The sequence below is a fragment of the Natator depressus genome, chromosome 3, assembly GCF_965152275.1.
Source record: "Natator depressus isolate rNatDep1 chromosome 3, rNatDep2.hap1, whole genome shotgun sequence".
Lineage (NCBI taxonomy): Eukaryota > Metazoa > Chordata > Testudines > Cheloniidae > Natator > Natator depressus.
In genome coordinates this window covers 8,547,847-8,562,848 of record NC_134236.1, presented here as the reverse complement: position 1 = coordinate 8,562,848, position 15,002 = coordinate 8,547,847, and the positions used below count along the sequence as shown (strand labels likewise).

Here is a 15,002-nt window from a genome sequence, read left to right as displayed (position 1 = left end):
CAGGCTATGGGCTTCCTGGCTGCTGTGCAAAGGTAGCCCTTTCAGAGAATGCTACACCATCCAAGAGCCATCCAAAGATGGTCTCCAGCAGCTAGGCACAAAACAGATGGGCGTGGCTCCTGATGGATCTTTGGGCCACTCACGGCTCCAGCAAGAGGGCAGGGCAGTGTGAGAGAAAGAGAGAGAGAGAACAAAGGGACAGGAGAGAGGGAAATGCAGGTACGGGGGGTATAAGGAGGTGGGGGAGGGAAACCTAGCCAAACCCTTCCAGCTCAGCGCTGGGTTGCAGGGAGCTAGAGAAGGGCTAGGACCAAGTGAGACAAGGAACCAAGAGAAACCGCAAAGGAGAAGGGAGGGCAGAGATGGAAGAGAGAGAGGCAGAGACACAAGCGACTTGGAAGGGGAGGGATGCATGTAGGAGAACTCCAGAACAGAGAGAGAGGGGGCTCTGCATGGGACAGGGTGAAAATGCCCTCCAGTGGGGCAGTGCAGGGGAAGGTGGCTGTGTCCTCCAATGCCCTGTTGGTGGCTGTGCCAGGAGAACTCCAGGGATCCCAGGAGGGTGAGGATGGAAAAGGAAGGGGAGCTGGACAGATCACTCACATGGCGAGAGAAGTAGTAGAAGCTGAGCATCATGATGAAGACCATCACTGTCATGGAGTACTTGGAGGGGACCAGGGCGGACCTGCCAAAGGAGAGATGAATGAGCCATGTTCATCCCACCATGGCTGGGTTGCCTCCCATTCCATGGCAGCCAGCATATCCTTACACCCAGGCCAGCACCCAGCGATCACATGAGGGCTTTGAAGACCTTCAAGGGGCTTTCCCTCGTCCTGCTAGCCCCTGCTGGAAGGATGCAGGGGCAGCTCCATGAGAGGCCTGACAGGGACAACCCAAACAGCCACTTGATGAAAGTTCTTGTCCCGTTCGGCCATCAGCTGAGAACAGCTGCCTTTGGACCAGCTGGGAGCACCCAAGGGTTACAGCTACTCCCCTCCCCCCAAAGCAATTAAGCAGCCACGGCCGTGTGTTTGCATTAGGGAGAGGGGATTGTTTAGGGTGCGACACGGGCAGAAGAACTGGGAGAGAGGGGATGGATCGGTGCAGAAGGGGGCAGACTGGACAGGGAGGAAACGTCTCCCCACTCTGGGCTGTGGAATGGTCTCCCCAGGGGAGGGGTAGAAGGGCTGAAACTGGACCAAACCAGGACCATAATAGGGAACAGTCCTACATTGCTCCTGGAGCGCTGGCCGGTCCCTCTATGCCCGCCACGCCCAATGCCCTTACACGTTCTCCTGGAAGCGTTCCTTATCGTACTCGTCGAAGATCTGCTGCCAGGCATAGATGTTGACCACACCCACGGCCCCGGTGATCATGACCATCAGGGTGAGCTTGACCATGTGGCTGACCTGCACCAGCATGATGCTGGCGATGAGGGCCAGCACGGCAATGAAGCTGTAATACTTGGGGTCCTCCACGCAGCCCCCCGCCAGCAGGGTCCCCGCAGTGCTGTTGCTGGTGCTGGAGTAGAACTGCAGGCAGCTGAGCTGTGGGGGCGGCAGAGAGACGGGTGAGGGGCTGCAGGCTGTTACGTACCAATGGCCAGACTGGATCGGAGTGGCCCAAGCCTGAAGTCCCAGGTCTCCTCAAAGTCAGTGCCCTGAGTATGAACTGAGTAATGGCGTTTAGCGCTCCCTGCCGGCAGCGGCCCACTCCGCCTTGCCTCAGACCCTGGGCTGGAGAGGTCAGAGAGGGCAGCTGAGCTGCATGGGCCATGCAGGCCTTGTCAGCACATTAGTTCCAGAGGAGGTGGCTTTCCTTGTGATGTGGCTACCTGGGCCACCACGCACTGGACTCCCACTTCTCCAGGCTTTCACGCAGCTCTCCGAGGGTAAGGGCTTGTGGTTTTCACTGATCTGGGCTCGCTTTGAACCAGCGACTCAGGGGTGAAAGGCTCCACTGCTGGTTACCATGTAAAATTCAGTATGGTGCCCAAACACAACAGGGACTGTCCGTGCCGCACAGATGGCCAGGTGCTATAGGAAACCTAGCCAAACACGACAGAGCCTTCCCCAGGCAGAAACCCACCCATGGTCACCCCTGCACACAGCTGGGTACTGTTATCACCATTGATCACATATGGACCTTGGAAAGATAAGGTAATGGCCAGAGGAGGATGAAACCTCATGCTTCAGGGCATAAGCTGATAGGCAGCTGCAGGGCAGTGGGATGGGGTCAGGAAGGAGGAATTGGAGCTTGTGTTTAGATTGGAACTTGGGCCCTTATGAAGAGTCTGTAGCCCTTGGAAAGTCCCGTTTCCTCCCTTTAGGACAGCTGAGGTCGCTGCTGTAAAGTATCAGAATCATAGGATCATAGAATATCAGGGTTGGAAGGGACCTCAGGAGGTCATCTAGTCCAACCCCCTGCTCAAAGCAGGACCAATCCCCAATTAAATCATCCCAGCCAGGGCTTTGTCAAGCCTGACCTTAAAAACTTCTAAGGAAGGAGATTCTACCACCTCCCTAGGTAACGCATTCCAGTGTTTCACCACCCTCCTAGTGAAAAAGTTTTTCCTAATATCCAACCTAAACGTCCCCCACTGCAACTTGAGACCATTACTCCTTGTCCTGTCCTCTTCTACCACTGAGAATAGTCTAGAACCATCCTCTCTGGAACCACCTCTCAGGTAGTTGAAAGCAGCTATCAAATCCCCCCTCATTCTTCTCTTCTGCAGACTAAACAATCCCAGTTCCCTCAGCCTCTCCTCATAAGCCATGTGTTCCAGACCCCTAATCATTTTTGTTGCCCTTCGCTGGACTCTCTCCAATTTATCCACATCCTTCTTGTAGTGTGGGGCCCAAAACTGGACACAGTACTCCAGATGAGGCCTCACCAATGTCGAATAGAGGGGAACGATCACGTCCCTCGATCTGCTCGCTATGCCCCTACTTATACATCCCAAAATGCCATTGGCCTTCTTGGCAACAAGGGCACACTGCTGTGCCCTTGTTGATGTGGGTATGATGTGGTTGTGCCAGAGGTACCCATGCTCTGCCCCTCTTGGCAACCTGCCAGGAGCCCCGGGCTGCACCTGGTCTCTGCTAAATGTAGGTGTCTGGGCTGCCCCGCCATTGACCATGGAGCTGCTGAGAGACCCTATCACATGGTGATGCTGGGCTCTTAGGAGGGAGGCAGAGCATTGCATGCTGGGACCCATCCTCTCCCTGGCTGCCCCCGCTTCCAATTAGCGAGGAGGATGCATGGTCCCACTCAGGTCGGCCCCTAGCTTTAGCACTGGAACGTTTAGGATCACTTCAGCTGGTGTAAATGCAAACACTGGGTCTGATTGTCGTCACGGCCGTGTAAATCGGGGGGTGGAGTGACACGGCTGCGGAAGGGCTGTCGGCATCAGGCCCTAGGGATTCGCCCATTAATAACGCTGCTAACGATGTCTGGCTGCCGTCGATCTTTGCTACTTTTGTTTAATGGCCTGCAGGGCATGGTGCTCTGAACAATTATTGGCGCACCCGGAACGGGAAGGTCAGAACGGACGTATAAACTGAGTAATGGCATTTCGAGCTCCCTGCCTGCATGGGCTAGGGACAGGAACAGGGCAGGCAGGATGGGGTCAGCCACCCACACCGAGAGGTTTATAAATAGGCACCGTGGTCCAAACCCAGACCAGGCATGGAGATACTCCAGGGCTGCGCAGGACCCAGTGGTGCTAATGGGCCTCCCAGGCTGGAAGGGAGCTCAACAAGTCATCGAGTCCAGCCCATTGCGCAGAGGCAGGACCAAGTAAACCTGGACCATCCCGGACAGGGGTTTTCCAACCTGGTCTTAAAACTTCCGATGACGGGGATTCCACATCTCCATTGGAAGCCTGTTCCAGAGCGTAACTGGCCTTAGTTAGAAAGGTTTTCCTAATATCTCACCTAAATCTCCTTTGCTGCAGGTTAAACCCATTCCTTCTTGTCCTACCTCCAGTGGACACAGAGAGCAACTGATGACCTCCTCTTTATAACAGCCCTTAACAGTGGACGACTGTTGTCAGGTCCCAGTTAGCCTTTTTTTCTCAAAATATGCCCAGCTTTTTTAACCTTTCTTCATAGATCAGGTTTTCTAAAGCAATGGCTCTCAACCTTTCTAGACTACTGTCCCCCTTTCAGGAGTCTGATTTGTCTTGTGTACCCCCAAGTTTCACCTCAGTTAAAAACAGCTTGCTTACAAAGTCAGACATAAAAAGACAAAAGTGTCACAGGGCACTGTGACTGCAAAATTGTTTACTGTCTCCTTTTTACGATATAAGTAAATCAATTAGAATATAAATACAGCTGTGTACAAAACGAGTCATTGTCTGCATGAAATTTTCGTTTCTACTGACTTTGCTAGTGCTTTTTATGTAGCCCATTGTGAAACGAGGCAAATATCTAGATGAGCTGATGTACCCCCTGGAAGATCTCTGCATACGCCTAGGGTACGTAAACCCCTGGTTGAGAACCACTGTTCTAGTTACTAGTTTATCCACATCTCTCCAGTTTATCCGCATCTTTCTTAAAGTGACAGTGCCCCAGCTGAGGCCTCACCAGTGTGAAGTATAGTGGAACAATTGCCTCCCATGTCTTACAGGCGACACTCCTGTTAATACACACCCAAATAATATTAGCCTTTTTCACAACTGCATCACATTGTTGACTCAGATTCAATCTGTGACTCACTATAACCCCGGATCCTTTTCGGCCGTACAACCCTCTAGCCAGGTATTCCCCATTTTGTACTCATGCATTTGATTTTGGATGTCGATAGACTTTTCTTCCGAGGCACCCAATGGAGCAACCTCATGTGCTGGTGTGAGTTGGCAGGGAAAATGGCGGCGGGGGGAGGGGAGAGGGTTCTCACCATATCCACAATGTCAGCCATGGTGAGGATAAAGATGGCTGACATGGCCCATGTGTTCCGGGCCCACCGGGTCCTGTCGATCCAAGTGGAAAAGGCTACGAGTTTTTTGGGAAATACCTATGAAGAGAAGAGGTTTTTAATGACGTGAATCTCAGCCCTTCGTCCCAGAGCCTACAATGATGGGCACCTTGTAAGTACCTGGCACCAAGAATTCCAAAGTGCTTTGTCAACACTCATTTCAATGGGAGTTAGAGGCCTAAATGCCTCTGAGGATGTGGACCCAGTTGTTAACCCCCCATCACACCGTGGTGAGAGCAATCTACATTGCCATCAAGTATCTCCAGAACCCCACATTTTCTGGAAGTTTCTGGATGAAGGGTGCGCCCCTGGCTGAAATTGGGTGGCCCACAATCTCCGCTTTCAATTAGCTTTCTCGCCGTTATCCCTGTGAAGGAACCCTACCAAACACAGAGCAGTGCTGCCTTCCTGAATCTGCAGACAGCCCGAAACAACAGAGGTATGAACTGCGCCATTCACCTCAGCAGCGGGGGGGGACGGGGGGGGTTGACCCCACAGCTGAATGATGAGCATTACAATGGTAACATAGTTCACTGGTTCAGCGCCGATCGCTTTAGGAGAAACATCCAGCTAAGGTACCTACGCAGCATTGTTGGATGTAGTGATGGAAACTGGGCCAAAGAGAAACAGCTGGTCAAGGGGGAGGAACGAGTAACTCAAGGACACCAAAATGTTTCAGTACTTTTCTGCTTTTGTAGGACTGATCTTTACAACATTTCAACAAATCCATGGTCACGAAGGACTTCACAGCAGATGAAGGATTGGAGGATAGGTCCCTCAATGGATATTAGCCAGGATGGCCAGGGATGGTGTCTCCAGCCTCTGTTTGCCAGAAGCTGGGAATGGGCGACAGGGGATGGGTCACTGGATGATTCCCTGTTCTGTTCATTCCTTCTGAAGCATCTGGCATTGGCCACTGTCGGAAGACAGGATACTGGGCTAGATGGACCTTTGGTCTGACCCAGTATGGCCGTTCTTATGTGGAGACAGACCCTCCTACTGCAAAAGTTCCTCCCTCTATGACCAGAGCTAAAGGGGACTCTCCATTAGCTATTAGCAATATGGGGCCTATGACACACAGTTGAGAAGGGCGGATTCCATCCGCTTCCACTGACTCCTTCGGAGTCGCGGGTGCTCAGCACCTTTCAGGAGCAGGTCCTCTGTCCTCTTACCCGGGGGAAAATGGCGGCTAGAGAGCAGAGAGTCAGGATGAGCAGCAGGATCTCTCCAGTTACAAACGTCACATAATTGGCCACCAGCCTGCAGAGAAAGAGAGAGTCAAAAACCAGCCCTGTGGGAAGTTATTCCAGTGACGGTGCTACCCACACAGCCCAGTGGGTTCACACAGGACTCCACTGCTTTTCACAGCAACATCAGATTGCTGAGTACGTTTCACTCGGTTCTGCACCACCAGGATGAACAGCGCAGAGAGCCTGCAGCAGGGCTAGGAAGAGCGGGCAGCGCAACGCAAGCAGAGGACAGAAAGTAGCCAGCGTGGGGCTGAGAAAGCTGCAGGTCACTTCCCAAGCCCATGTTCTCAAAAGGCAAAGCAGACACGGAGCTAATGGATGTTGGCTGCAGCCAGTAACTAGACTGGCTACTCCTCCAGCTGATGTGGAAGAGGGTCTGTGTTGTGGCCAACTCTTGAGGGGGAATATATATGAGAGCAAGAGGATGACAAAGCGCTAGCCTGGGACTTGGGAGACAAGGGTTTAGCTCAGCTCAGCCACAGACTTGGTGTGATCATAGGCAAGTCACAAAGCCCTCTGTGCCTCAGTTTCCCATCTGTACAATGGGGATAACAGGGCTGCTGAAGAGATAACTACATGAAGGGTTGTGAAGTGCTCGGATACTACAGGAACGGGGCCCATATTAGTCCCTGAGAGTGTGGGGAGAAGAGGGGATGTTATTTCAACACACTTTTTAACTAAGCTTCCTAAAAATCCTTCCAGCTCCTGTGAAAGCTGGCTGGCTTTTCCAGCATCCCCGCCCCCTGTAGCAACACTGTGGACAACAAGAATTTGCAAAGCACCAACAGTGGGCGTGGTTCTGTGCAGGACAGACGTCTAAACAAAGCCCCTGCTGGAAGGACCTTGCAGTCCCAAAGAGAAGGTCTTCAGGGGAGCTCTAGTGAAGCCAGAAGAGCCAGGGGCTTTTCACAGCAGTGCCGATTTCTGGGCTTTGCCCATTCCCACTTGCCATTCCCCTTCAAGGAATAACAGGTAACATTGATGGCGTACAACAGCCATGTAGCACCCAGGGCTTTCCGAACACATAGGGAGATATGCCCTGGAGAGCTAACGATTTAAGCATTAGAGCCACACAGTCACTTTCCTGCTAGGCTTGAGGCAGGGTACCAGCCCTGGAGCAGCATGGCAAATGCATGTTCTCACCGGGCATTCCCATGGCAACCTGCCCACAATCAGATAGGGAGGGAGGCTGGCACTGCACGGTCACTTGGTCCCGTCGATTCATTATTTGATTGCCCTTCCCCAGGAGTGCGGGCCGAGGCGATTGTCAATAGGACGTAGTGAGGACAAGCTGCAGTGCTTTGCGCGCTGAGCCGGTGGCTCTCGCCTGGCAAACCGCCCCACTGGCCGGTTCGATGTCCCCTGGCAGCTGCTCTCAGAACAGGTGCTGCTCCCAGGAGAGCCCAAGAGCAGCCAGAGAGAAAAGAGGAAAACCTGGGTGCTGAGGGCCCAGGGAACTCTCCATACCCATGGCCCCTGCTGCAGCCTGGCAAGAGTCATTCAAGACAGATGCCGCTTGATGGGCTGTAGAGTGGCCTCTGTGAAATGAGTTTGGGGGAGGTCTCAACCCAGTCTCTGAGGATCTGGGGTTCACATTATATAGGCTACTCCTGCAGTCAGCATCCTGGCTGGCAGTCTCAGCCCAGAGGGCAAGGACGCCGCAGGCAGTGGAGAGAAAGCCCAGTGCCTCCCAAGAGCTGGTCGCTCTAGGTCAGAGCTGAGGAGCTGGGGCAGGATGGTGCTGGGGAAGCTTTAACTGCCACTGCCTGGGCTGTGTTTGCTCCATCTCCCTGCCAAACACACCTTCTGGGGGCCAGGCCTGCTCACCCCGGCCTCCCTGGGTTTCTAGGGCACCTCAGGTGAATACAGCCACACACAAGTCCAGCCCAGGAGGAATCAACCAGGCCTCTGGGGGAATATGTGTAAGAAGTGATGCACCTGGCCCACTCTATAGCTCTGCCCAGGGTGAGGGGTGGGGCAGGGTAATCCTTCCCAGCCCTAGAGGCCCCCAACCCAGCGCAGAGCCCTGTTGTACCAGGGGCTGCACAGACACAGCCCCTGCTCCTTGTCCAGATTGACCTGCTCACCAGGGATCGATTAAGATCTCCACCAGGGCGGTGAAGAAGAGCACCATGCAGGAGCAGCTGAAGGCGGCCCCGCTCTGCTTCTCCTTCTCCACGGAGTAGCGCGTCTCCATCTCCGGGTTGATGAAACGCATGGAGAGGCGGTAGGTGTACTTCCCCTTCAGCCTGCCGGAGACACCGCGAACCCTGGTGAGATGCTGGAGACCGTGGGCAAAGGGGAAAAGGAAAGGGAGGGTCCTTACTCTGCTGGGGGGCTGCTGCAAGGGCATTGCCATCACCATGAGGAAAGAAACGAGGGCCGTGGGAAAGAGCATCCCAGGGGGGAGGGGAGAGGAAGAGGATCCCTGCGGCATCCTGGAGAGAGGAAGAGGATTTGTGGGAGAGGACAGGGTATCTGGGGGCAAAGGGTACAGCCCCACAGGGGGAGGTAGGGGAACAGCACCTTCAATCAATGGCATCCTGGTGCTGTTTGAGACACACACCGTACCCGGCCGTTGTTCCCAGGGCACCGCTGGGCCGGCTGATACGCAGTGCATGTAACCCCCATTAGCGGTGCAAGGAGAGCAGATCCATTGCAGCTCAGTTAGTTTCTGGGCTAAGGAGGACACTACGGCAGGTTTGAGGTGGCTGGGCAGGTTGCAGCAGGGCTGCACTGGGGAGCCCCCGGTGACCCAGCGGGGCTGGGACTGGGTCCCTGTAGCCGGGCTGCACTGGGGAGCACCCCGTGACCCAGGGGGGCTGGGACTGGGTCCCTGTAGCTGGGCTGCACTGGGGAGCCCCCCCCTGACATGGAGGGGCTGGGACTGGGTCCCTGTAGCAGGGCTGCACTGGGGAGCCCCCCATGACATGGAGGGGCTGGGACTGGGTCCCTGTAGCCAGGCTGCGCTGGGGAGTACTCCGTGACCCAGGGGGGCTGGGCCTGGGTCCCTGTAGCCGGGCTGCACTGGGGAGCCCCCCCCGACATGGAGGGGCTGGGACCACTCACGCCTGCACAGACTCCCTCTCCAGCAGGGCTTCGTTGAGCAGGTTGTTGAGCTCCTGCTCGTTCTGCGAGGCGTCGACGACCCTCTCGGCCAGGTCGCGGAGGCGCAGGCGCCGCCGGGGGTTGGGGAAGGAGGGGTTCACCACCTGCGGGGGAGGAGGGGGGCGGGGGGGAGAGTCAGACGAAGGCAAACCCCCGGGGTTACTGGCTGACAAAACCAGAAGTGCAACCTGAGAAACAGGCCATCTCCTCTTGAACGCCACTGGCCAGCCTGGGCCAGATCCCCAGCAGGTGTAAATGGGCCTTGCTCCACCGATTTCCATGCAGCCGAGCCCATTTCCACCAGCTGAGGACCTGGCCCCTCATTCTTAGGGGAGGGTCACCGTGGCCAGTTCCATTCATAGCCTGGCAGAGAAGTACAAGGCCCACGTGCTTGTCCCCCTTCTCCTTGTGTCAGAATTCTACAGGGTGATCAAACCCCAGGGGTAACAAGTACCCGCCCTGTGCGGTCACCCTCGAGCCTGCTGCGGCTCTAAATGCCCGGGGGCAGCCCCTGCTGCTGGGCTCCAATACCCCTCCCCAGCCTCCCCTCTCCCCAGGGTGGCTCTCACCCTGGTGTCCAGCTCCTCGGCCTCGTCGGGCGTGGTGCAGGTGGTGTTGATGCTGCCGTTACACTCCTTGGTGTTGATCAGCAGCGGGGAGTTCCCATGGGAGGACGTCAGGGACAGCTTCTAGAACACAAAGGAGCAGGTGGGAATTCAGCCATCAGGAGCGAGGGCTATAACAAGGGGGAACGACTCGGGATGCGGCGTTCTGTTTCCTGGCCATGCTGCCTAGGCCTCATGCTGGCCTCGCTGCATGAGGTGAAATTCACCCACGAGGCTACCAATATGGGAAAGAGGAAGGGTGGCTCAGGAATGGGGGCGGAGGGGGTGTCTTGGAGGGACGAGAGTGACTGGAGCAGAGGAAGACGTAGGGTGGTTATTAAGGAGCAGAAGAAGTTTCGGATGGCAGAGATGGATTAAGTCTCTTTAGGAAAGGGACAGGAGCGCTGAAGGTTTTAGAACCAGAGGCTCACAGGAATGGGGAGCCAGGAGAGAGGAGGATGGGGCCAAGTATTCACACCTCTTGACATGCGTGAGAAGGGCAGAGACGGAGACAGGGCTTCGCAAGCCAGAGAATGGAGCCCAGGGCAGGTCATGGAATAGAAGGTGGCAACGGGGGAGATGAAAGGAGCTGGAGGAGGAGGAAGGTCACTCACCACTCCGTTGATCCCGTTCTTGAGGGGCTGCTTGGGCACCACAATGAGGTACGTGACGATCCCCTTCTCCCTCAGGTACTCGCACCTTGACCCCCCCTCACCGGGCTCCACCTCAAACTCCCCTTTCAAGCAGTCCATGGTGCTCTGGGAGATATGCACACGCCTGTGGGCCGGGTGGGAAGAAGACATCAGTAAGGCGCCAGCTGCCTTCGTGCCAGCCCGGGCAGAACTCGGCAGGTTTCAGGGAGAACATCTTGCGAAGGTATTGAGGTATCCACACAAAGCCCCTTGTCCCCTTCATCCACTGGGGAAGGAGGCAGGACTGCGTTACCAGACAGAACCCTGGGTCCCAGCGGCGATTGGTTTCCATGGGGAAGGTGGGAATGGACTGAGCAAAGCAAAGGCCCATGTCTTGGGGGGGGTGGGCAGAAGCGTAGCGGCAGATGCAGCCGGGACCTGACCCGTGGGGAGCTGGGGCAGCAGAAGCCGTCTGGGAGCCCAGCAGTGGGGCAGGAACAAGGGGCTGGTGTGCTCACAACAGCCTGGCCTGCTAAGGAGACAGCACTCTGCCTGCTGACAAGCTGTTTCCAACTCCTGCCCAGGATGGGTGGGCGCAATCAGCCAGCCAGCAGGAGCCAGGGCATGGAACACCTCCCGCCTTGCTCACAGGGTGCCGACGTCAGCCCCCACTCCCTGCGTCCGACATCCCTCTGCACAGGACCCTCCCCAGTTACTTGCGACGAGGCCCCATTTGGCTCTAGCCGCCAGGTAGGGAATCCAAATCTGGAGCCCACGTGGGGGGCGTTCCAAGCTGAGGTTTGCTCAGAATCCCTGCCAAGGCGTCTGGCTGTCTCCGACGATTTCCCAGCGCCTCAGAGCGGTTGCTCCTTCTAAATGGCTATTCTTGTTATTAATAATCAAACCCAGCATCTCCACCCAGGCAGATCGAGGGCACTGCTGCTGACCCCAGTCGGAGAAAGCAGATTTGTTACCCTTGTGGCTTTCCAGCTGGCTGCACTTGGCTGCTCCTTGCCCCGAGGCTGTCATTTCTTAGCGATGACAAGACCGGATGTGCTGTGCGGTATTTGGATTTAGCTAGGCCTGCAGGGTGCTCGGCCACAGAGGAAATGCTTCCAAACCAGGGTCACCATCCTTCCGGAGACCTCCCTGCTCCTCCAGGCCCTGCCGGTTACCATGGGCCACCCCCCAGCCCACAGGGACTGCCCTTGGAACAAACGCAGCGCGTGTGACTCCCTGGGCTTGAATTCCACCAGAGCTGTCTGGAGTGGAGCTCCGGTAAATATTTCCCACCCCTCTGGGGCTTCTATAGCATGTTAGGGGGGTCCGGGAAATACTCTATAAGAATTTAAGCCCATTGACTTCAACTGGCTCCAAATGTGGCCCTGGGATGTTTACCACATGGGAGCCTGGCTAGGTTATTAGGGCCACTTCTGGCTGCTGGGGGCAAGGCAGGCTGGGATTTCTGGAAGGTGTCCTGCTTCCCCGAGCCTGCCCTCTTGATGGGCTCCACCTTTCTGTCTCTGCCAGCTCCTGGCCTCTCCATCAGATCACACCGGAAGGCCAGGCAAAGAAGGGGGAAGAATGTCACTTGGGACATGTAAAACTTGACTGCACAAAACCCTACTGAGGTGCCCTGGGGACCAATCCTGCACTGGGTGGCAGATGGGACTGGGTGGGACCCAAGAGGACGAATACTGGCCAGATCCTAGAAACGGCTCTTGCTTGGGAGGAGCTGACAGGATCAGGATTCTGCTATTTTTGGCCAGGATCTTGCTCCCAGTGCAGCCAATGGGTTTGTTATCTGGGGGTTGAATGGAGGCAGGGCCAAGTCCTATCTCTGCACAGTGTTAGGCGTTGTTATTAACAAAGACTGAGGGGAGGGGAATGCAGTGAGTCTGAGACAGACGGTGCCCTGATGGGTAAGGCTGTGTGTCTGTCACGGAAGTCACCGAAGTCACGGATTTCGTGACTTTCCGTGACCTCTGTGACTTCTGCAGCGGCCAGTGCTGGCTCAGGTGGGCAGCCCCTGGGCCAGCAGCAGCAGTTTGGGTGTGTGGGAGGGGGCAGGGGGTTGGGATGCAGGGCGGCGCTTACCTGGGGAGGAGGGCTACCTGGCTCCTACTGGCATGTCCCTGCAGCTCCTAGGCAGAGGGGCCAGGGGGCTCTGCAGTTCCCGGCCAAAGGGAACTGCAGAGCCGGTGCTTGTGGTGGGAGCAGCGTGGTGCCCCCATGGCTGCCCCTCCCCCTAGGAGCTGCACGGACATGCTAGTCAGAGACAGGTAGGGAGCCTTCCAGCCCCACCAACCCTCACCCCCCAACACCAGTGGGAGTCTCGGGCAGTGTGCCGCCCCCTCTTTCCCCTCCAGCACCAGCAGGGCTCCCGGATCGCACGTCACCTCCCCCACAGCATCAGCGGGGGTCCCAGGCCACCCCCCCAGCACCCGCAGACTGCCCCCTCAGAGCACCCGCGGCCCCCTGGCCCAAGTTTTAGTTAGGGATATATAGTAAAAGTCAGGGACAGGTCACAGGCCGTGAATTTTTGTTCACGGCCTGTGACCTGTGCATGACTTTTACTAAAAATACCCATGACTAAAACGGAGCCTTACTTATGGGGTCTCAGGCTCTTGCCCGCCGTCGGTGAAGCACTGGGTCAGCACCGGCACTGACATCACCTCAGCAGGAGGCTGAGGACACAGAGCGCTGTGCACTCAGACAGCGAGGTTAGCCAGAGGGACCCCAAAACAAGCCACATCACAGGGCTGGCACAATGGAGACACAGGACACGTTTAAGGTGAATGTCAGGGCTAGTGGACGGAGATGGACCGACACCCCTTTGGCCCTGATGCTGTCTAGCCGCTGCAGGCTTCCCCACGCCCCTGCTAAGGCTCAGCCTGGGCTGTCCGTCCACCTGGAGATACTCACCCAGGGATGCCACCGGCCTCCATCTTGTTAGCCACCGTGACGTCTGTGGACCACACGTCATACTGCCAGCGCTTCTGGCCCAGCACGCCACCCAGCACTGTGCCACTGTGGACCCCCACCCGCATGTCCACGTCCGTTTTGGTCTTCTCTCGCACGTAGCTTTGGGAGAGGGAGAGCAGGGGTCACACAGAGAGGTCGCTGGATCCACGTCTCAGCAGGTAAGTCCCCCAGCTGAGCCTCACCCCCACACCCTGGCAGGGCATTCGGCAGCATTCAGAGATACTGGGACAGATCCAATCGGGAGAGGCCCCACCAAAGACACGGGAGTTACTCTGGGTTGATGCTGGTCTAGTGGAGTCCGGCCCCTGCTGACACATTCATGTGCAGACACGCGAGGGGCCAGATCTTCCTCTGGTGTGAAGTCACAGACCTCCTGTGAAGCCCATGGAGTTCCACCGGTTTGCTCCAGCGTAAATACGGCCGTACTGCTTTTGCAGCGTGAAAGCTCTAACGATAGTTTGTCCTTCCTGCGTACCCTTTGCCCAAGGATCTCAAAGTGCTTTATGCACATTAGTGAGCTAACCCTCACAACCCACCTTCCTCACGTGGTGGGTATCAGGCAACCTGGTCAAAAACACCCACATGACTTGAACGTCAAAGGAACGTCCTAACTCACTTCAGATGCCTTTGAACATGTTACCTCTCATTAATCCCATTTTACAGATAGGCACTTCCCCAGTGTCATACAGTGAGTTAGCAGGAGAGTCCGGACCAGAACCCAGCACTCCTGACGCGTAGATCACTGCTCTAACCAACAGGCCACATGCCCCCAGGGATCCTCATTCCTGCAGCTGAAGTTGCAAGCCAGCTTTCATTATAGCTCCCACAACTAACCCTTGTTCAAAGCTTTCAATAAATCTCTCTTTTGGCTGAAATTTTCAATCCCTGCTCTCAGCTCAAAGGTGAATTTTGGGGCAAAAAATCTCTTCAGATGTTTTTCAGTTATAGGTCGGGGTAAAAATACCACTTTTTCCACATTAGGTATATATCTGGCCCCATCCTGTCTGGGCAGTTAGCAATTTTCAATGTATTTATCCTCCAAATACCCTAGTAAGGCAAGGCCTGGCTATGAACCCCACCACACAGATGGAAAACTGAGGCACAGAAAGGGTAAGTGACCTGCCCTAGGTCATACAGGGCAGCTGTGGCAGAGCAGAGACTTGAACTCAGATCTCCAAAATCCAAGGCTAGTGCCCTAATCACTGGTTAGGGAGTCTTGAAGTACCTAGGCTGGGATTTTCAAAGGCACTTAGAAGATTTAGGTGGACAAATCCTTTGACAATCCCATCTCTTCCCATAAAAATCCCATCTTGTAGTTACTGCAGCTCTGTATATGCTACAGCTAGTTTTTGTGTGTACGTGCACACTCAAATTCAAACCCTAGGGTGCTGCACACTTGTACAACCCCACAACACTAAAGCAAGGGGACTTTTTTTTTAATTCAG

General features: G+C 55.6%; 1 protein-coding gene across 4 annotated transcripts in view; it reads right to left on the bottom strand.

Annotated features, from left to right (window-relative positions):
• The window catches only part of ADCY3 (adenylate cyclase 3), an 88,901-nt gene that overhangs the window by 7,292 nt on the left and 66,607 nt on the right, over nucleotides 1–15,002 (bottom strand). For 3 of the 4 annotated variants that reach the window (XM_074947379.1, XM_074947381.1, XM_074947377.1), the window contains exons 6-14: nucleotides 13,498–13,656; nucleotides 10,555–10,717; nucleotides 9,905–10,024; nucleotides 9,297–9,439; nucleotides 8,315–8,476; nucleotides 6,150–6,237; nucleotides 4,900–5,016; nucleotides 1,288–1,547; nucleotides 604–685 (exon numbers count right to left, since the gene is read on the bottom strand). In XM_074947379.1, the coding sequence (XP_074803480.1) occupies nucleotides 604–685; nucleotides 1,288–1,547; nucleotides 4,900–5,016; nucleotides 6,150–6,237; nucleotides 8,315–8,476; nucleotides 9,297–9,439; nucleotides 9,905–10,024; nucleotides 10,555–10,717; nucleotides 13,498–13,656 (1,294 nt within the window). The remainder of the gene's footprint in view (nucleotides 1–603; nucleotides 686–1,287; nucleotides 1,548–4,899; nucleotides 5,017–6,149; nucleotides 6,238–8,314; nucleotides 8,477–9,296; nucleotides 9,440–9,904; nucleotides 10,025–10,554; nucleotides 10,718–13,497; nucleotides 13,657–15,002) is intronic. The other variant, XM_074947378.1, reaches the window with a different exon arrangement.